Below are 22344 nucleotides of genomic sequence, written 5' to 3' on the forward strand. Positions count from 1 at the left end.
AAATTATGATTTTGTCATTTGGGAGTTGTAGTTGCTGGGATTTATAGTTCACCTATAATCAAATAGCATTCTGAACTCCACCAATTATGGCATTGAACCAAACTTGCCACACAGGACTCCCTTGACCAACAGAAAACACTAGAAGGGTTTGGTGGGCATTGACCTTGAGTTTTGGAGTTGTAGTTCACTTACTTTTAGAGAGCACTGTGGACTCAAACAATGAAAGATCTGGATCAAAATTGGCACAAATACTCAATATGCCCAAATATAAACACAGATGGAGTTTGGGGGAAATAGACCTTGACATTTGGAAGTTGTAGATACTGGGATTTATAGTTCCCCTACAATCAAGGATCATTCTGAACCCCACCAACGATAGAATTGGGGCAAACTTCCCACACAGAACCCACATGATCAACAGAAAATACTTTGTTTTCTTATGGTCTTTGGTGACCCTTCTGACACCCCCCTGGTGACCCCCCCCCCGGGGTCTTGACTTCCCAGGTTGAGAAATCCTGCCTTAAGGCCATCCAGTCCAACTCCCTTCACCAGGGCAAGAAAACATAATCAAAGCCCTCCTGACAAAGGACCATCCAGCCATTCACACACACACACACACACACACATATGTATATGACAGATGTAGTATCAAAGATTTGAAAGGGACCCTAAAGAAGGGCAATGATATGTTGCATGTTCCAGAGTAGGCAAACCAGACAATCTCCACATCAACACTGGCAAAGAAACAACAAGAAATACCATTTACCTACAAGCATAAAAACATTACATATATTAGAAACCAACACTTTCTCATTCCTTTATTTTCCAGATTACCAGTCTGGGCCACAGCAACGCGTGGCAGGGGACTGCTAGTTACCTATAAAGCTCTAAATGGTTCAGGACCCGCTTACCTGCGTGACCGCATCCTCCCCTACGAGCCCACATGGTCCCTAAGATCTTCCAGGGATGCTCTTCTCTCGCTCCTGCCCCTGTCTCAAGCGCGGTTGGTGGCGACGAGAGAGAGGGCATTCTCGGTGGTGGCCCCTTGTCTCTGGAACTCCCTCCCCAGGGAGATTAGGCTGGCGCCCTCCCTATCCACATTCCGCAAGGAATTAAAAACGTGGATGTTTCTTAGTGCATTTGATTGAGTGATGATCTGAACCCATCCTTGGAATTCCTATATCACAGTGTTTCTCAACCTTTCTAATGCCGTGACCCCTTAGTACAGTTCCTCATGTTGTGGTGACCCCCAACCATAACATTATTTTCATTGCTACTTCATAACTGTAATTTTGCTACTGTTATGAATCATAATATAAATATCTGATATGCAGGATGTATTTTCAAATCCCAATATGCCCAAATTTGTACTTTTAATTGTACTTTGCCAGGGCTTGGCCCCATGTAAGCCGCCACGAGTCACTTTGGGGAGATGGAGGCGGGGTAGAAAAATAAAGTTCTTCTTCTGGGCATTGGGGTATAAATCTGCAATGACTATATTGGCAGATGGAGAAGTCATAATCTCAAAAGTGTTTTCTAAATTAACCATACCAAAGTCCTTTCTAAGTCCTCCTTCAATAGCATTCCAGAAGTCCCAAGACCTGGGCAAACTTCAGCATGTATAAGAGCTTCCGCCTGCGCCGATTTCCACATGTCTTAAAACAGGGGTGGGGAACACGTGGCACTCTTCCTGTTGTTGGACTATAGCTTCTGTTTTTCTCACAACATCTGGGATAATAACACCTTGCTCACTTCCATCCTGAATGGAAGGGCACACCTTCTTTCTTGCACAGAACCCCTGATGCAAATGTTCCTTGTAGATTTCAGAGCACCTGTCATAGGTAGGATTGATGGCTTTCAAATGTTAATTTTGAATGAAACCTACAGGAATCAGTATAATTGTTCTTTTATGTTTGATGGGAAGAATTCAGCATAACGTCAACCTGATTGTATGTTCATGCATAGCAGGAGGTTGGACTGGCTGGCCCTTGTGGTCATTTCCAACTCTAGGAACCCCCAGTGGTGCAGTGGGTTAAACCTATGTGCCGGCAGATTGCTGACCAAAAGTTAGCCAGCTCCCATCTGTCAGCTCCAGCTTCTCATGCTGGAACTGACAGACAAGAAGCCTCCCATAGGATGGTAACACATCCGGGCATCCCTTGGGCAACATCCTTGCAGACGACCAATTCTCTCACACCAGAAGCGATTTGCAGTTTCTCAAGTCGTTTCTGACACACACACACACACACACAAAATCAAACTCTGTGATTCTATTATTATTTTGGTATGAAAAGAGATCCTTAGAGACTAAGGACATACCTACACTTTAGAGTGAATGTAGTTTGATATCGCTTTAACTGCCATGGTTCAATGCTATGAAATCATAAGAGCTATAGTTTTATAAGGTCTGTAGCTTTCTCTGCCAAAGAAGACATAGTAATGAAAGTGGTGGCAAACTGTATTAATTGTAGTGTAGTTGCATCCTCAGATTATTTTATCTATTCCAAACTCCAAGCTAACTTTTTCAAGAGGGATACATGGACTTAATTTGTTTTCTATAACTAGTTTTCTATTTCTATAATTATTTTCTATAATTACGGGTCAATATAAGGTACTAGAATCCCAATCTAGAGAAACAAGATACAGGAAAGATATCAAACACCCTGGTCATTCCACAGATATATAAACCCATTTTCCTAGTTCCAACAGACCTCACTACCTCTGAGGATGCTTGCCATAGATGCAGACGAAACATCAGGAGAAAATGCCTCTAGAACATGGCCATATAGCCCGAAAAAACCTACAACAACCCAGTGATTCTGGTCATGAAAGCCTTCGACAATACATTAAACTCTATCATTTTTCTTCCCTTGCAAAAATTAGGGATAGGTTGTTCTGTACAATACAAATATTTCCATTTTTCTTACTCCTCTTTGGCACCTAAGTGGGAGACTTAAGTGAGGAAAGGGCTGAAACTTCTAGATGGCTTTAGGTTCTTGCATGGACTATGACTCTGGAATCCCTTGAGCAAAACACACACTCTCGCCCTCAAGGGAAAGCAAAGACAAACCCCTCCAAACAAATCCTGCCAAGAAAATCCTGTGATAGATCCACCTGAGATTCACCATAAGTCAGAAACAACTCGAAGGCATTAAACAACAGCTTAATGCAATGATAAAGGGTCAATACAGGCATCTTTTTCAAAGAGCGGGCAGCATACAGGTCACTGACAACAGAACTCTTTAGATAAAGAATTTAGTTGACCAGCTAGATCCTTCAATTGTCAAGTCACCAATTGTCAGTTTCTGGCACTTTCCCCTTGCCATTTTCAGTTGTATTAGAAACTATACATGATGCAATGACATGCCACCATCAAATGTATAAAGATAGATCTTCTCGATATGCCGTAATACAATTTGAACAGGGGAAAAGTGGATCTACATTTAACATGGAAAGAATTCCTTCTGGTATCATAAATAAAATTTCTTTTTCTCTATGACTTTTTAAAATATGGGTAGGATGAAAAAGGACAATGTTTTTATTATTACCATATTAGTAAAGTGCTAATAGAAGCCGCTGGTGGTGCAGTGGGTTAAACTCTTGTGCCAGCAGGACTGCTGACCGAAAGGTTGGCAGTTTGAATCCAGAGAGCGAAGTGAGCTCCATCTATCAGCTCCAGCTTCTCATGCGGGGACATGAGAGAAGCCACCCACAGGATGGTAAAACATCTGGGCGTCCCCTAGGCAATGTCTTTGCAGATGGCCAATTCTCTCATGCCAGAAGCAACTTGCAGTATCTCAAGTCACTCCTCTCTCTCTCTCACACACACACACACAAAGTAAAATGCTGTGAAATCATTAAAACTCTTAATTCCAGGCTTGGTACAATCATGGGATGGTTTTTGCAAGATATTTCTCTCCATTATCTTCTTTGTGACATGCAAACTCTTGCTATAACACATTAAAGCATGCTTACAAGCACTACAAGACTGAGTATCGTATGAGTACAGAGCTTTGTATTCTGAGATGTTAATCTATATAAATAAAAATGTAATGTTCATTTGTGGGATTAACATAGCTCAAAAACCACTGGACAAATTGACACCAAATTTGGACACTACATTCCTAACAGACCAACAAGTGACTATCACTCATAAATCCCTCTCAAAAAATAACAGAAAGGACTTAAAAACCCCAAAAGCTACATGAGGATACAGCGCATATGCCAAACAGACAGCTCCCAGCATCCCCTAGACCAGGCCCTTTAGGGGAGGAGGATGTTCCAAATGTACTGCTTCCAAGCTGCAAGCTTGCTTCTCCTTTGATTTCTTTGAGAGCATCCTAATCCGTACATATTTCCCATTTCCTATTCCTAGACTGCAATTCCCAACAATCCTCCAGATAGATAGATTAGATAGAGATAGGTAGTAGGTAGATAGATCAATCAGGAGGACTGCTGGGAGTTGCAGTTCAATAATACGTAGAGAAGGAAGAAAGGAGAGAAAGAAAAGGGGGAGGAAGAAAAAAGGGTAGAGAAGGAGAGAAGGAAGGAGAGAAGGAAAGAAAGAAAAAGGGGAGGAAGGAAAAAGGGTAGAGAAGGAAAGAAGAAAGGAGAGAAGGAAAGAAAAAAAGGGAAGGAAGGAAAGGCAGGGAGTGAAGAAAGGAGTGAAAGAAAGAAGGAGAGAAAGGGGGAGGGAAGATTGGCCACAGCAACGCGTGGCGGGCACAGCTAGTACTTAATAATCTCAATTCACTTGTTATAATTGGCTTTCTTTTGCTAATGGTTACCACTGCAAGTCTGCTATGGTTAGCAGATCTACAATGTACTGGAAACGTATAATTTAAAACGGCACATTTCAAAATCAGTACCAAATATCTATAAGTATGATGAATAGGCACTCATTCGGTTGATGGCATGGTCAGTAGGTTCTAAAATAACTAGGACTCAATCAGTTACCGCACTTTAAAAAACCTTTCTGGTGATACATGAGGTTATCAAACTTTTGTTCCTACTTGCAAAAGAGAGATTACTTACTGTAGTTGCTGTTCTGCTCGTGTATTCCTTTGATTTTGCCCCTCTTATCGATCTTGATGTACCACTGAGTTCCAGAGAACAGTCTTCTCACGCGTACGTTCCCCCCTTCCATATAATCGTAGCTTCTGGTATGTCGCTCAGGGGAGGAACAGTTCACATTTGTAGCCATTTGCTCTGGGTTCATGTCATTGCAAGCTAATGATATAGCGCCCATGAGGAAGATAGCGTAAAAGTATGATTTGTAGAGCAAAGTTGGCAGGATCCATGTCAATATCCATTTGTGCATTATAGTGCAGTGATCGGGGTGCTCATGAACAACATAATGAAAAAAGAATCCGTCTCCGGTGGTTCCGTTGACTTGTCTTCTGCCTTTCTGTTACGTTGTAAAGAGATTTAACCAGCAACCGCTCACAGAATTCCAGTCCTCCCGACTTCTTTCGAAAGCATAGGTACCAAAGACAATCGGCCTTCCAAATATATATATCTATATCCAGCTGAAATATCCTTTAAGGGAACAGGTAGTAATAAGCTCGGCTGCTGTGACCTCCTTTGCTACTTGTATTCACTGCTCGTGCTGAAAGCAAAAGATCTATGAGGAAAGTGGTATGCATAAAATTTTATGGTCATTACATAAGCAAAGAAACTATCATTTATGCTGTGGGAGTAAAGCAGTAGGAAAGCAGCAACAACAACAAAAGTTTAACTCATTCTATCTTAGCGAGGCTCTTTTGGCATCGGCACAGCCTTTTAAAGGTTGATCTACAACCCTGCTTTTTCCTCTTTTGCACTAGTGCGCCTGACGATTCAACTGCATTGCCAAACTCTTCTGTAGAAAACCATATTGCACCCTCTTTCGCTTGGTTGCTTCATGATCTCTTTTAGGAGTAATTCCCCTCAATGTTGGCTCCGGCATCTTAGTTTTGCCAGGTTAATTGAACTACCCTTAGCTCTATTTTTGCAGTTCCATTGCCACTGCCTCATAAGAGACTGTCAAGAGCGCTGCTTCAGATACCATAGAGCCATGAGGTCTGAAAAGGCGGTTAACAGCTAAAAAGTATTTTAAAGGAGTTAAAAGAAGACAAATGACTTACTTGCTCTTGTTGATAACAGCTGGACACACAAGTATTTCATTTCTGTTGTCTGCCTTTTGCAACATGAGACGCTCTACTGTAGCTACAAACTTTCCTAACTCAGAAAGACTGCGACAGAATCATAATTGTTTCCATAAATCAACATGTGCGCAAGAGGGTGTGTGCGAGCGTCTGTGCGTCCACACTTGTGTGTGTCTATGCGAGTGGATGTGTTGTGTTAAGACTTTTCAGACCCTTAAAAAAAAAAGGAAACCTTTGCTGACCTCTCTTGGAAACGATTAGGACGTAACCAGTTCAGCTGTCAGTAGAATGCACGAACAAAAATAAAACTGTGCAAAGTTCTGTGGTCATCAGAGGGAGCTACAAACATGGTTGATGCCTTGAATCTCGAAAAGGACGCTTCGCTAGAAACATGGGGCCCTCTCATTTCTGGATTTGGATACTGTCCTTGCTGGGTGCTTATTTAATAAAGCTTGGTCCCTTTTTGAAAAAAAGCAAATGCATATTAAAACCCAATTTTTAAAGCTTTGTGATTGCACCTTCAGATTAGCTTCCTGGTGGCGCAGTGGGTTAAACCACTGAGCTGCTGAACCACCATCAACTTCGCTGAACCAGCCACATTGTCCAAATGCCCAGTAACCGTCTCCCAAAGCAGTTGCTCTATTCCAAACTCAAGAACGGAAAATGGAGTGTTTGAGGGCAGGAAAAGAGATTTAAAGATGGGCTCAAAGCCAACCTTAAAAACTCTGGCATAGACACAGAACTGGGAAGCCCTGGCCCTTGAGGGCTCTAGTTGGCGATCAGTTGTGACCAGCAGTACTGCAGAAGTTGAAGAGGCACGAATGGAGGGTGAAAGAGAGAAATGTGCCAAGAGGAAGGCATGCCAAGCCAACCCCGACCGGGACCACCTTCCACCTGGAAACGGATGTCCTCACTGCAGGAGAACATGCGGGTCAAGAATAGGGCTCCACAGTCACCTACAGACCCACCGCCAGGACACCGAACTTGGAAGACAATCTTACATGGACAATGAGGGATCACCTAAGTAAGTTACCCAAAGGTCGCAGGTTCAAATCTGGGGAGCAGCGTGAGCTCCTCCTGCAGCTGGACCCACGACCAGAGATGAACTGAACTGAACTCTGACTGAACTCTGGATCATTCTACAAATGGCCATTAAGTGGTTGGGTAGGTTCCAGGGCCAGTGCAGATTTGGGGTGCATTTGGCAAAATGACTGTGAGGGCAGTAACTGATAGCAGGAGCAAAAATGAAATACAGGGCACAAGGCAGTTCCAACATGTTCAATTAAAAAGTATTATGTATTAAGCCTCCGATGGCACAACTGAGCTGCTGAACTTGCTGACTGAAAAATCAATTATTTGAATCTGGGGAGTGGGGTGAGCTCCCGCTGTTAGCCCCAACTTATGCCAACCTAGCAGTTGGAAAACATGCAAATGTGAGTAGATCAATAGGTACTGTTCCAGCGGGAGGTAACAGCGCTCCATGCAGTCATGCCAGCCACATGACCTTGGAAATGTCTATTGTCAACACCAACTCTTCAGCTTAGAAATGGAGATGAGCACCACCCCCCAGAGTCGGACACGACCCTACCTTTACTTACACAAGAATTACATTTGATGAGCTATTTACTGTTGTGGCTGTTAAGTGTTATTTTTCAAAGATTTTTCTAGGTCTAATCAATCATATCACTGTCAGGAGTTAAATTAATCTGCGGTTTCTGCCTTCTGCCAGTGTCAACTCTATCAACAGCCTACTAGAGAAGCAACGCGTGTAGAGCAACACACTAAAATTAGCACTTGTTCTGGCTTGGCTCAGCATCTTAGCATTACAAGAATTAAGCCCACTCCAACTGGGGTTTAAATAAAAACAGAAAAAAGCTCTTGCCGATCTTTCTAAAGCTGAATCGTTACTCGTTCAAGTGTAGTGCAGGTGTTGCATTCATCTTCAGCATTATCTCTGGAATTATCAACCTCTTGTTCACGGCACATTGATGGCCTTACAAGAATAAGAATAAGACATTTGCTAGAAATTTCTTTCAGCGAACCTCCTCCCATTCCCAATATTTCCTAGGGAGCACCTTGAAATAACAAAAAAGTATATTTGTAGTTAGGCGATCCCTTTTTGTCCAAGTATGATTGTTTTCCAAGTGTAGTGTCCTGGCAGTGGGTCCATAGGTGACTGTGGAGCCCTATTCTTGATCCGCATGTTCTTCCACAGTGAGGACATCAGTTTCCAGGTGGAAAGTGGTCCCAGTCAGGGTTAGCTTGATGCACCTCCCTCTTGGCACTTTTCTCCCTTTTACCCTCGGTTCGTGCCTCTTCAAATTCCACAACACTGCTGGTCACAGCTGACTCCAGTTAGAGCGCTCAAGGGTCAGGGCTTCCCAGTTTATGCCACAGTTTTTAAGGTTAGCTTCAAGCCCATTTTTAAATCACTTTTCCTGTCCACCAACATTCTATTTTTGAGAACACAGAAATGTAGGACCACTCTAACAATTACCATGTCAGACTACACAGAGAAACCCTTGAAATCTACAAGCATGTGGAGAATTTCAACAGAAAGGAGGAAACGATGAAAAGGAATGAAATCTGGCTACCAGTATTTAAAAACAGTCCAGTAAAGTAAAGAAAGAACAACACTCAAAAAGAAGGGGAATTCCAGATAAGAATCAATCACGGCCAGCTAACACCTCCCAACAAAGAATTCCCCCAAGCAGCAACCAGCCTGACCTTGAAACTGCTATTAAATGCTAATCCCACCCTGGGCATTCCACAGATATATAAACCTCACTTACTTTCCAACATACCTCTTAACCTCTGAGGATGCCTGCCACAGATGTGGGTGAACCATCAGGAGAGAATGCTTCTGGACAGCCCAAAAAACTCACAGCAACCCAGTGATTCCGGCCATGAAAACCTTTGACAACACATTCTGTTTTCCATTCTTGAGTTGTGCAAATGTCCCTCTGTGCCTATCTAATCAGAAGCACCAATTCTAATACAGCTTTGAGAGCCTCATCCTCAGCAAGAAATATTATGGTGGGAAACTTGAAATCTACAGAGCAGCTATAAGGACACTGGACTAATGCAATCATTTCAAGGTTAGAAGAGGCCATGTTTCAGCGGTAGCAGATAAGACTCTCAACAAAAGATTGCCCCAGGCACCAACAAGCCACACCAAACAACTGCTAGGCCATCAAATGCTAATCAAGGTGGTCAATTGAAACATTCACACCTACCTCCAACAGACAAGAGTTCTTTGCCCCACCCTGGTCATTCCACAGATATATAAACCCATTTTCCTAGTTCCAACAGACCTCACTACCTCTGAGGATGCTTGCCATAGATGCAGGAGAAATGTCAGGAGATAATGCCTCTAGAACATGGCCATATAGCCTGAAAAAACCTACAACAACCCAAATAAGACTTCTTTTGCATGCAAGGAGACCCCAGGTTTGATCCCAATTTAATCTCATATAGCCAGATTGAAAGAGTCTTGTCCTAAGGTCTTGGAGAGCCGTTGTAGCAGAATAGAGTATGGGCCCTTCCGCACAGCCATATGACCCAGAATATTAAGGCAGCATAACCCATACTATCTGCTTTGAAATGGAATATCTGAGTCCACACTGCCATGTATCGCAGTTCAAAGCAGATAATGTGGGATTTTACTCAATTGTGTGGAAGAACCCTATATCATCCTGACCTGGGTGAAGCAATAAGCAAAGTCAGTACAAGGTTGCTACACATGGAGAGTCATATAATCATTGTAAGGCATATATGTACGATCCCCTGCTCCATCAGAACCATGAAAGTGAAGATTCGCACAGTATTGCATTCTTACAAGGACAACTGCAGAAAATCGCAGCATTCATGTCTTGTGGAGATAATTATTAAAATAATAATTTTGAACCACAACAAGAAATACCTCTAAATGATTTTGTATTACATTTTTCAGATATGATTCCCTCTTCTTTATTTCCCATTATAGTAGCTGGATATCCTGTTGTTCTGCCCCATTAACAGGCCCTTCCCTTGAATTACAAGGAATCTTCCCTGTCAAGAATACAGTGTTTTGGGTGACTTGGCACATGGAGGATCTGAGCTAAATGTCTTGTCAGTTAGTACAGTGCAGTCTGTTTTTCATATAAAATAAAGTGGATTTGTATCAGGACCTGTCATTCTCAAACTTTGAGTCCGTGTTGTGTTTCACGGGTCAGAAAGCATCGTGTGTTGGCAGTCTTCTGCCTCTGCTCCTTTCATCCTAAAGAGATGGATTGATGTGTTCTAGATTCCTTTGGGTTTTATATAGACTAGACAAGCTCAAGAGCATAGGAAAACGGGTTTAATGTTTTAAGTTTAATATTATTGAACTAGTCTTTTTTTTTAAAATAATAATAATATGGAAGACGCCTATCCACAGTTGGTGGGTTTTTCTGCTCTGCAGTTGGTGAGAAAGCGCTTTTCCTGTCACTTTATGGATTTAAGTCATTATGTTGATTTCAGGCAATTAGGACATAAAAGTAAAAAAAGGTAATGGTTTTCCCCTGACATTAAATCCAGTCGTGTATGACTGGGGGGTGGTGCTCATGTCCATTTCTAAGCTGAAGAGTCGGCGTTGTCCATAGACACCTCCAAGGTCATGTGGCCAGCATGACTGCATGGAGCGCCGTTACCTTCAGGCCAGAGCGGAATCTATTGAGCTACTCACATTTGCATGTTATGAACTGCTAGGTTGGCAGAAGCTGGGGTTAACAGCAGGAGCTCATCCCACTCCCCGGATGCGAACCTGCGACGTTTCGGTCAACAAGTTTATCCTATAAACATTTTGCATACAAGTGGTATATTTAAGAGTGGGCTTCTAATTCAAGGTCTGGATTCAGTGTATCTGTAGCACTCTTTAGATTGGCGTTTCTCAACCTGAGGGTCGGGACCCCTGGGTGGGGGGTCGTGAGGGGGTGTCAGAAGGGTCAACAAAGACCATCAGAAAACACAGTATTTTCTCTTGGTCATGTAGTTTCTGTATGGGAAATTTGGCCCAATTCTATCATGGGGGTGGGGGGGGGACAGAATGCTCATTGATTATAGGTGAACTACAAATCCCAGCAACTATGACTCCCAAATGTCAAGGTCTATTTTCCCGAAACTTTATTAGTGTTCACATTTGGGCATATTAAGTATCTGTGCCAAGTTTGGTCCAGATCCATCATTGTTTGAGTCCACAGTGCTAGGTGAGCTACAACTCCAATACTCAAGATTAATGCACACCAAACCCTTCCAGTATTTTCTGTTGGGGAACTACAACTCCCAAATGATAAAATCAATCCCCCCAACCCCACCAGTATTCAAATTTGGGTGTATTTGTGCCAAATTTGGTCCAGTGATTGGAAATACATCCTGGATATCAGATATTTACATTACGATTCATAACACTAGCAAAATTACAGTTGTGAAATAGCAATGAAAATAATTTTATGGTTGGGGTTCACCATAACATGAGAAACTGTATTAAGGGGTCGCGGCATTAGGAAAGTTGAGAAACGTTGCTTCAGCTTGACCTTGGGTTTGGAAACAAAGTGCTATTTGCAAAACTATATGGCTGGCCTGTTTATTTTCTCCACCATCAAAATGAATTGCTACACTTTTACCTGATGTTTTGTTTCAGTTCCAGAAACCTGGAGATACTCATGCTCTCACTGCAAATGCTTCACATATGTTGTCTTGCAGCTCTGGAAAATAAATCATTTTGGAAAACTGCACAGCAGTATATTCTTCGTGCTTCTTCAGCTCTGATCTTTTAAAGACTTCAGCAGAGCAACGTTACAGCATGCCATCAATTCAAAAACAGAATGGCCGTCTTATGCAACGTATGTTCAGATCAAAAGAGGGGCAATGTTTTTTTTAGAAAGGAAAATATTAAAAACTTCATTAAAATGTCAGGCACGCCAACAGCATCCCTGAAAACAAACACGTCCCCATCAGTTAGAGATCACATTGACAACAGAAACACCCACATGCCATACCAAGATGGAGGAATCCCATTCATCCCAACTGAATTAAGTTGTGCCTGTTACGCGCATCTCTGACATGCGAGAAACACAGAGAATAAAGCAGCAAACATCCTAAAGATTATCTGTTAAAACTTTCAAAACACCAGGAGATTACCAATTTCCTTTTCCTCCTTGGAACATACCTTTACCCTCCCACTCCAACCCTCACTGGAGTCTTTGAAACACAGATTCCAAGCCATAAAATTGAAAAACTAAGGGGACGATAAGTTGTATATATCCTTTATTGGGGGGTGTTGCTTCAAATACTGCCAGGGCAAAGTCTGGAAGTTGTGCTACACTGGTACTGCTCTGTTGCTTGAGGAGTGTTAGTGTAACTCACATCCCGTATAGATTACTGCAATGCACTCCATGCGGGGTTGCCTTTGAAGACTGTTCGGAAGCTTCACATGGTCCAATGGATGGTAGCCAGGTTGTTCACCAGAGTGGCATACAGGGAGCATACAAACCCCCAATTACATCAGCTCCACTGACTGATGGCGTGCTACCAAGCACAATTCAAAGTGCTGGCTTTAGTCTACAAAGGCCTAAACCAGTGGTTCTCAACCTTCCTAATGACGCGACCCCTTAATACAGTTCCTCATGTTGTGGTGACTTCCAACCATAACATTATTTTTGTTACTACTTCATAACTGCATTTTTGCTACTGTTATGAATCATAATGTAAATATCTGATATGCAAGATGTATTTTCATTCACTGGACCAAATTTGGCACAAATACCTGATACACCCAAATTTGAATACTAAGAGGGGTTGTGGGGAATTGATTTTGTCATTTGGGAGTTGTAGTTGCTGGGATGTATAGTTCGCCTACAATCAAAGAGCATTCTGAACTCCACCAATGATAGAATTGAACCAAACCTAGCACACAGAACTCCCATGACCAACAGAAAATACTGGAAAGGTTTGGTGGGCATTGACCTTGAGTTTTGGAGTTGTACTTCATCTACATCTAAAGAGCACTGTGGACTCAAACGATGGTGGTTCTGGACCAAACTTGGCATGGATATTCAATATGCCCAAATGTGAACAGTGGTGGAGCTTGGAGAAAACAGACCTTGAGATTTGGGAGTTGTATCTGAGATTTATAGTTCGCCTACAATCAAAGAACATTCTGAACACCATCATTGATAGAATTGGGCTAAACTTCCCACACAGAACCTCCATGACCAACGAAAAGTACTGTGTTTTCTGATGGTCTTTGGTGACCCCTGTGACACCCCCTGAAGACCCCCCCCCCAGGTGTCCCGACCCCCAGGTTGAGAAACACTGGCCTAAACATTTCTGGCCCAGTTTACCTGTCCGAACGTATCTCCCCCTATGAACCACCTTGGAGATTAAGATCTTCTGGGGAGACCCTGCTCTCGTTCCCACCTTCTTCATAAAGGCAGCTGGTGGAGCCGAGAGACAGGGCCTTCTCAGTGGTGGCCCCTTGACTGTGGAACTCCCTTCCTATCGACATTAGGTCAGCCCCCTCCTTCCTTGCCTTCAGTAAGAGAGTAAAAACCTGGCTGTGGGATCAGGCTTTCGGTGAAACAGTGCAATAAAGGTTTTCCCCTGACATTAAGTCCAGTTGTGTCTGACTCTGGGGGTCGGTGCTCATCTCAATTTCTAAGCTGAAGAGCCAGCGTTGTCCGTAGCCACCTCCAAGGTCATGTGGCCGGCATGACTGCATGGAGCGCCATTACCTTCCCGTTGGAGCGGTATCTATTCATCTACTCAAATTTGCATGTTTTCGAACTGCTAGCATGGCAGAAGCTGGAGCTAACAGCAGGAGCTCATGCCGCTCCCCGGATTTGAACCGCCGACCTTTTGGTCAACAAGTTTAGCAGCTCAGCGCTTTAACCCACTGCGCCACCAGGTTGTTATAATAATAACCCAATATAATTATAATAATATAATTATAATTGGAATATGTGCAATGTTTATGGAACGGTCTTAGATTAGGACTTTTGGATGCCGTGTTTTAATATTTAATGTAATTTTAACTGTTAATATGTATTACTTTTGCTGCAATTGATTTTAAGCTTAATGTTTATATGTGTTTTAGGCATTTAATAATTGCCTCATTGAGGCCCCCATGGGGGTAGAGAAAGGTGGGCTTTAAATAGGGTAATATAAGTATATATAAATATACTGTTGACTCACATGTAGATTAATGGAGATGTGAGAGACAGTCACAATTACCAGTTCACAGCAAGTGCTTCTCTGCTTGCAGTAAAATGGGCAGCAGAGTTCCCCCTACATACTGTCTTTCCAATTTATTAATTGGCTTTTCGTCATATCATTCCTTCAGTGCTCTGATTGTATGAGTCATTGTGTACAAACAGAGAGTGAAATATTCCTAAACATGTGCCCCAGGTGTTTCAAAAAGTTATTGGTTGAATGTGTCTTATATAGGTCAATGAAACAGCACATTCTTGGGATTTCAGTGATTGACAGAATGCTTGACGAAATGGCAAATGTTTTTTTTCAAGACATGTTTCATAATAAACATGCCTTGAAGTTGCAACTTGTCTGCTTTTCAGCCTTGATGGTGGTATGCAATGCCAGCCTTACTGCTGGTACTTGCAATTCCAATCTGTGAACATTCATACTGGTAATTGCAGCATGATTTAGAGTACAACTTGGCTTCTATTTGAGAGGATTTTATACCCTGCAACCTGAAATTCATAATTGGAATCTGTAAATAGAGACTTGGTGTGATTCAGTGTTATGGTTTTGATGTCTTTAATTAGTATGTTGCTATAATCTATTCCATATATTAAATAATAATCTACAAAATAAAATTTGTACACTCTTGATTATTCGTCTTCTTAAACCAGCGTATCTCAACCTGGGGGTCAGGACCCCTGGGGGATTTCGAGGGGGTATCAAAGGGGTCGCCAAAGACCATCAGAAAACATAGTATTTTCTGATGGTTCTGAGGGTTGTGTGGGAAGTTTGGCCCAATTCTATCATTGGTGGGGTTCAGAATGCTCTTTCATTGTAGATGAACTATACAACTACAACTCCCAAGTGTAAAGTCTGTTTTCCACAAACTCCACCAGTGTTCAGATTTGGGCATACTGAATATTTATGCCAAGTTTGGCCCAGATCCATCATTGTTTGAGTCCACAGTGCTCTCTGGATGTGGGTGAACTGCAACTCCCAAATTCAAGGTAAATACCTACCAAAACCTTCCAGTATTTTCTGTTGGCCATGGGAGTTCTGTGTGCCAAGTTTGGTTAATTCCATCAAGGTGCGGTTCAGAATGCTCTTTGATTGTAGGTGAATTATAAATCCCAGCAACGACAACTCCCAAATGTCAAGGTCTTTTTTCCCCAAACTCCACCAGTGTTCGGACTTGGGCATATTGAGTATTTATGCAAGTTTGGCCCCGATCAATCATTGTTTGAGTCCACAGTGATCTCTGGATGTAGGTGAACTACAACTTCCAAACTCAAAATAAATACCTACCAAAACCTTCCAGTGTTTTCTGTTGGCCATGGGAGTTCTGTGTGCCAAGTTTGGTTTAATTCCATCATGGTGCGGTTCAGAATTCTCTTTGATTGTAGGTGAATTATAAATCCCAGCAACTACAACTCCCAAATGACAAAATCAACCCCCACAACCCCACCAGTATTCAAATTTGGGCATATTGGGTATTTGTGCCAAATTTGGTCCAGTGAATCAAAATAGATCCTGCATATCAGATATTTATATTACAATTAATAACAGTAGCAACATGACAGTTATGAAGTAGCAACGAAAATAATTTTATGGTTGGGAGTCACCACAACATGAGGAACTGTATTAAGGGGTTGCAGTATTAGGAAGGTTGAAAAATACTGCCTAAACACTTTTAGTGCGTCTAGTAATTGGTTAAGTAGTGGGTGTACTCCGTTGTATGTTACATATTATTATATAATAGTATATAACACCTAACCTAACTTAGGAATATATACATAGTGAGATATATGGGAAATGGGACCCAAGGCTAAAAGTGAAATTCATTTATGCTTCATATAGGCAGAATTATTTTTATATATATATGTGTAATTGTGATAATTTTATGCTTATGTTGTTTTGTTAATTTTGTTATGCTGTTTACTCTGTATGTTTTGGTGATGGTGCATGGAAACCGCCCAGAATCCTCCTTGGGGAGTTAGAAAGGTATATAAATAAAGTTTTTATTTATTTATTTATATATATATATATACCTTATCATTTATTTATTTATATACACCATACCACATCATGAGAAGAATGGAAGGCTTAGAGAAGACAATGATGCTGGGTAAAATGGAAGGAAAAAGGAAGAGGGGCCGACCAAGGGCAAGATGGATGGATGGCATCCTTGAAGTGACTGGATTGACCTTGAAGGAGCTGGGGGTGGTGACGGCCGACAGGGAGCTCTGGCGTGGGCTGGTCCATGAGGTCACGAAGAGTCGGAAACAACTGAACAAATAAACAACAACATACACCTTATACACATTGCCTGAGGATAATTTGACACAATATTTTTAATTGCGCTGTAAATGAAGAAAAGGTTGTGTACTGTCAAGGTATCACTATCTCAACTGTATGGATGATTCTGGGATATTTTGGATTTCTGTTAAGGGATGCAATATTGCTGTTGTTGATGTCCTACAATTGCAAGGGAACCATTACCATCATGTATATTCTACCAGAGATCTTTCTTAGTATGCATTATAGTAGCATTTGCATTTATAGTTAACCTGATACGGCTCTTGCAGTACAATCAAAATATGTTTTTGAAAACGTTGGTGGTCTCAGCAACCCTTTTATTCTTAAGTGCTGGAGGAGAAAGCTTTATTTCAACCTATTTCCAATGCCTGCTACACCCTTCTGAAATACTTACATATCCTCCACAGCCACCCAAACCACCCCAAGTCTCTACAAACAGCCTCAGGGCTTTCTTTTTATTTGCATTGATTTGCTATAGTTGTTTATCATTTCTTTTTTTCCAATTTGGCCATGGAAAGCACATCTGGTTTCTATTTTAATCAGTATTCCTCTGGGAACAACATCGTATTAGAGAAAGCTTGCAATGTTAAAACAATAATCCATAATGATGCAACTTCTGGTAATCTGACACTGTTTTATCCGCTGTATTTAGAAGTGTGGTATAGGCCAATGGACTTTGTAGATAAGACTCATAAAGAGCCTTAATAACAGATACGGGGATACATGACATAAGAGAATAATTAGGGCAATCAGTGGGTCTTGCTCCTTGTAGATGTGAGCGATGTGAGCTATGCTCAAGCCCTTTGTCTATACTTTCCCATAGTAGTCCCACCCAGTTTTAGTGACGCGTGGTCAACTATTCAGGGAATATTAAAGAATTGGTGTTGTTGTTGTTGTTGTTTGCCTTCAATCTACACTGTTTCTTACTTTATGGGTTTCTTTTGGCAAATTTTAGGACATCATTTATTCTGGTGTAAATCTGCTGAGTTTGATGGGACTGTGCCAGTTTGAGGAACAACCAGTTTAAATGTTGTGTCTTCATATGATGGGAAATAAAGCTTATTTATTTCGTATCAAAAGCATTGCATAAATTAGTATAAAACTGATAAAAATAGAAGGAGCGCAGGCGGCTAAATATCATAAAAATAAATTTGATGTTGTTAAGTATTATTAATTGTAGTATTTACTATGTATACTTCATGCATAAGTCTAGAAACTGTCAACTTCTCAATGGGTCGATCTAAGTAAAATTACTTAACTTTTATTAGTAACTAGCTGTCCCCAGCCACACTTTGCTGTGGCCTTAGTCTGTTTTTTCCTTCCCTACCTCTTTCCTTACTTATCCTCCCCTTTTTCTGTCCCTTCTTCTTTCTCTCCTTCCTTCTTTCTCTACCTCCTTCCTTCCTTCCTTCCCTCCCTCCCTCCCTCCCTCTTTCCCTCTGTCCTCTCCATCCTTTCCTATGTCTCCTTCCTTCCTTCCTTCCTTCCTTCCTTCCTTCCTTCCTTCCTTCTCTCTCTTTCTTTCCTTCCCTCTTTTTTCTTCCCTTTTCTCCTTCCTTCCTTCCTTCCTTCCTTTCCTTCCACACTTTTTCTTTCTCTTTATCTTTCATTTATTACTTCTCTACCTCTTTCTTTCCTCTCAAAACTAGTATGGCCAGCTCTTTCCCTTGCGCAGAAGAGGACGGGGTCAGGGGAGTTGTTTCCACGCATGCATTGTATCATCATTTAGGTTTTGGGGGGAGGTTTAAGTTGCTTCCACTGTGTTTTTCAGTGTTTTTATGAGTGATGGTCACTCGTTGGTCCATTAGGTGTCTTTGGGCCAAAGTTTGTGTCATTTTGTCCTGTGTTTTTTGAGTTATGTTAATCCCACAAACAAACATTACATTTTTATTTATATAGAGTAGCCATCACCTGCCACGCGTTGCTGTGGCCCAGTCTGGTGATCTGGAAAATAAAGTAATGAGAAAGTGTTGCTTTCTAATATATGTCATGTCTTTATGCTTGTGGGTAAACAGTATTTCTTGCTGTTTTTTTGTCAGTGTTGATGTGGTGATTGTCTGGTTTGCCTACTCTGGAACATGCAACATATCATTGTCCTTCTTTAGGGATCCCTTTGAAATCTATGATATTGTATCTCTGTGTATGAATCATATTCTACATCTATGGCTGGATGGCTCTTTGCCAGGAGGGCTTTGATTACATTTTCTTGCCCTGGTGAAGGGAGTTGCACTGGATGGCCTTAAGTATTTTCTGTTGGTCATGGGGGTTCTGTGTGGGAAGTTTGCCCCAATTCCTTCCTTGGTGGGGTTCAGAATCCTCTCTGATTGTAGGTGAACTATAAATCCCAGTAACTACAACTCCCAAATGTCAAGGTCTATTTTCCCCAAACTCCATCTGTGTTCATATTTGAGCATATGGAATATTCGTGCCAAGTTTGGTCCAGATCCATCATTGTTTGAGTCCACAGTGCTCTCTGGATGTAGGTGAACTACAACTCCCAAACTCAAGGTCAATGCCCACCAAGCCCCTCTAGTATTTTCTGTTGGTCATGGGAGAACTGTGTGCCACATTTGGTTCAATTCCATCATTGGTAGAGTTCCGAATGATGGTAGGTGAACTATAAATCCCAGTAACTACAACTCCCAAATGACAAAATCAATTTTTTTTAGTGATGGTCACTCCTTGAGTTAGTAAGTGTCTTGTGGCCAAATTTGGCAACAATTCGTCCAGTGGTTTTTGAGTTATGTTAATCCCACAAAAGAACATTACATTTTTATTTTTATAGATTGGGGCTAATGGCCTTTCCGCTCTCCACAGAATGACTTTCAAATTATCCGTGGGTCACATCAAAATCTCTTAACTTTGGCCCCAAAACCTGCCAAAGTCAGTGGGAGTGTGAGAGAGCAATAATGAATACACTCAAGCATTTAAAGGAGATTCATAGAAACTTAAAGCTGGAAGAGACCACAAGGTCCAAGGCCATTCTGCAATTCAGTCTCTGCTTTAAAACCTCCAGAGAAGAAGAGATCTTCCAAGTTAGTTTTGCACTGTCTTTGCATTGAAATGTACATAGTTGAACACTGTCTTCCACTTAAGTTCCAAGAACCTCCCAGCCGACCCATAAAGCCCTGCGTTTCTGTAGAGTCTGTTTAGAGAACTAAACTGGGTTTATTGGGAAAGATTTATTGAGAAAGCTCAGATTACAGAGCACTGTACTTAAGCCTTTGATTCATCTCTGTGGCTCTTGAGACCTTTCTCTTTAAAGGATGCCTGCTTTTTCTTTGACTAGCAAAGCTATCACTGAAACAATAAATCATCTTTTTTAAGTGATAGACCCACAATTAATACGTACTGTGACCCATCTCTACAGATGTTGGTAAGTTACCCTGTATTCTGAGGTCAAATGGTAAGAAAAAATGTCAGACTATAAAACATTAGGTATTCAGGTATACTTTCTGGGCTTCTCTCAGGTCCCTACATGGGGAGATGGAGCTGACAGAGGGAGTCAACCTGCTCTCCCCAGATCTGAACCGCTGACCTGTCAGTCAGCAATTCTGCTGACCCAAGGGTTTAACATTTAACGCATTGCGCCACAGGAGGCTTTACAAAAACTGTTTTCTCTGGTCAACTAAATTATAAGACACAGACAAACACAGGGCGTCCTCTTCCACCATTTGGTTTGCCTGATGCAAACCTGGCAAGGCTTCAGTTTGGAGATCACAATTGATCTCTTACTTTTGTCTAGAATGCTAATCAAACCACTACATACATTTCTGCAGCCATGGAATCAAATATATATTGTTGTTGTTCATTCGTTCAGTCGTTTCCGACTCTTCATGACCTCATGGACCATCCCACGCCAGAGCTCCCTGTCGGCCATCACCACCCCCAGCTCCTTAAAGATCAATCCAGTCACTTCAAGGATGCCATCCATCCATCTTGCCTTTAGTCGGCCCCTCTTCCTTTTTCCTTCCATTTTCCCCAGCATAATTGTCTCCCCTAAGCTTTCCTTTCTTCTCATGATGTGGCCAAAGTACTTCATCTTGGCCTCTACTATTCTTCCCTCCAATGAGCCGTCAGGTTTTATTTCTTGAAGTATGGACTGGATGGATCTTCTGGCGGTCCAAGGCACTCTCAGAACTTTCCTCCAACACACAGTTCAAAAGCATCTCTCTTCCTTCTCTCAGCCTTCCTTATGGTCCAGCTCCCATATCCGTAGGTGACTATGGGGAATACCATTGCTTTAACTATCCGGATCTTCATTGCCAGTGTGATGTCTCTACTCTTCACTGTTTTATCAAGATTGGACATTGCTCTCCTCCCAAGAAGTAATTGTCTCCTGATTTCCTGGCTGCACGCCACGTCTGCAATAATCTTTGCACCTAAAAATGCAAAGTCTGTCACGGCCTCCATGTTTTCTTCCTCTATTCCCCAGTTGTCAATCTTTCTTGTTGCCATAATCTTGGGTTTTTTTTAAAATGTTTTGCTGCAACCCAGCTTTTGCACTTTCTTCTTTCACCTTTTCGGCCATCAAAGTGGTATCATCTGCATATCTAAGGTTGTTAATGTTTCTTCCAGCAATTTTAACTCCAGCCTTGCATTCGTCAAGCCCTGCAAATTGCACGATGTGTTCTTCATACAAGTTGAATAGGTTGGGTGAGAGGATACAATCCTGCCGTATGCCTTTCCCAATCTTGAACCAGTCTGTTGTTCCATGGTCAGTTCTTACTGTTGCTACTTGGTCCTTATACAGATTATTTGACTCGACTTAGCTCTTTATTAAAAGTTTAGCACCAGCATCTTCCAGCCATCTTCAGCCTAACTCAGGCAGACCTTTCCGACTGATTGGAAAGGCTTTTCCATGACAAAACTGCTTAGTGAGATCAAACTGGTGCCAAAGCTAACTGCCAGGATCCCGGTCTTCTATCAGCCACGGATGGGATTGATGCCTTTTAAAAATAATGATGAAAAGCTCCAAACTGGCTGTCCTCACCAGAAAATAGTTTCAAAGAAGCAAAATAATTTTTCCAACAAAAGTCTTCCAGATTCAAGGGGCACACAAAATAATGAGAACTGGGATTCCTATTGGGATAAAGGGTTTTGCAACATATTTGGGTCAGAAAGTGTCTGATTCAAGCAGTAGTGTTTGGAGAAGATATATACTTGATTTCCAAATGGTTGAGCAATGCTGTTGGCTGATGAAAATATCCCTCGGACTCCACTGGGATTTTTCCAAGTCAATTCATTAGCAAGCGTTCATTCCAAAGCAGGGAATTTTGTTAATCTTTCCAAATTATATCGATCTCTGTGTTATCAGACTGGATGCAATGATGATTATCATTTAAACGTCGTTGTGTTATTGTTAATGTTTATTGCTATTTTCTGTTTATGAGTTTTATTTATTGTTTGTATTACTATTGCTATTGTTTTTATTGTTGTATTGTGGGCTCGTTCTCATGTAAGCCGCACCGAGCCCCTTAGGGAGATGGTAGCGGGATACAAATAAAGTTATTATTATTATTATTATTATTATTATTATTATATTTTTCAAAATAAATGTGCAAAGACAATAATAAATATTTTCTTGTCTTTTGGAAGTAAATGTGAATATTGCAATTGTCAAGCTTGATTAGAATTGAATAGCCTTGTAGCTTCAAAGCCTGGC

General features: G+C 41.5%; 2 protein-coding genes across 3 annotated transcripts in view; one reads left to right on the forward strand and one right to left on the reverse strand.

Moving 5' to 3' along the window:
- The window catches only part of FGF7 (fibroblast growth factor 7), a 34759-nt gene extending 28402 nt beyond the window's left edge, over positions 1-6357 (reverse strand). Inside the window, exons 1-2 of one of the 2 annotated variants that reach the window (XM_060755312.2) lie at positions 6126-6357; positions 5035-5608 (exon numbers count right to left, since the gene is read on the reverse strand). In XM_060755312.2, coding sequence (XP_060611295.1) covers positions 5035-5320 — 286 coding nt within the window. In that variant the 5' untranslated portion in view covers positions 5321-5608; positions 6126-6357. Of the gene's footprint in view, positions 1-5034; positions 5624-6125 lie in introns of both variants that reach the window. The other variant, XM_060755313.2, reaches the window with a different exon arrangement.
- FAM227B (family with sequence similarity 227 member B) overlaps positions 1-22344 on the forward strand; it is a 100532-nt gene that overhangs the window by 50694 nt on the left and 27494 nt on the right. The window lies entirely within an intron of this gene.

Source organism: Anolis sagrei, chromosome 9 (genome assembly GCF_037176765.1).
Source record: "Anolis sagrei isolate rAnoSag1 chromosome 9, rAnoSag1.mat, whole genome shotgun sequence".
NCBI lineage: Eukaryota > Metazoa > Chordata > Lepidosauria > Squamata > Dactyloidae > Anolis > Anolis sagrei.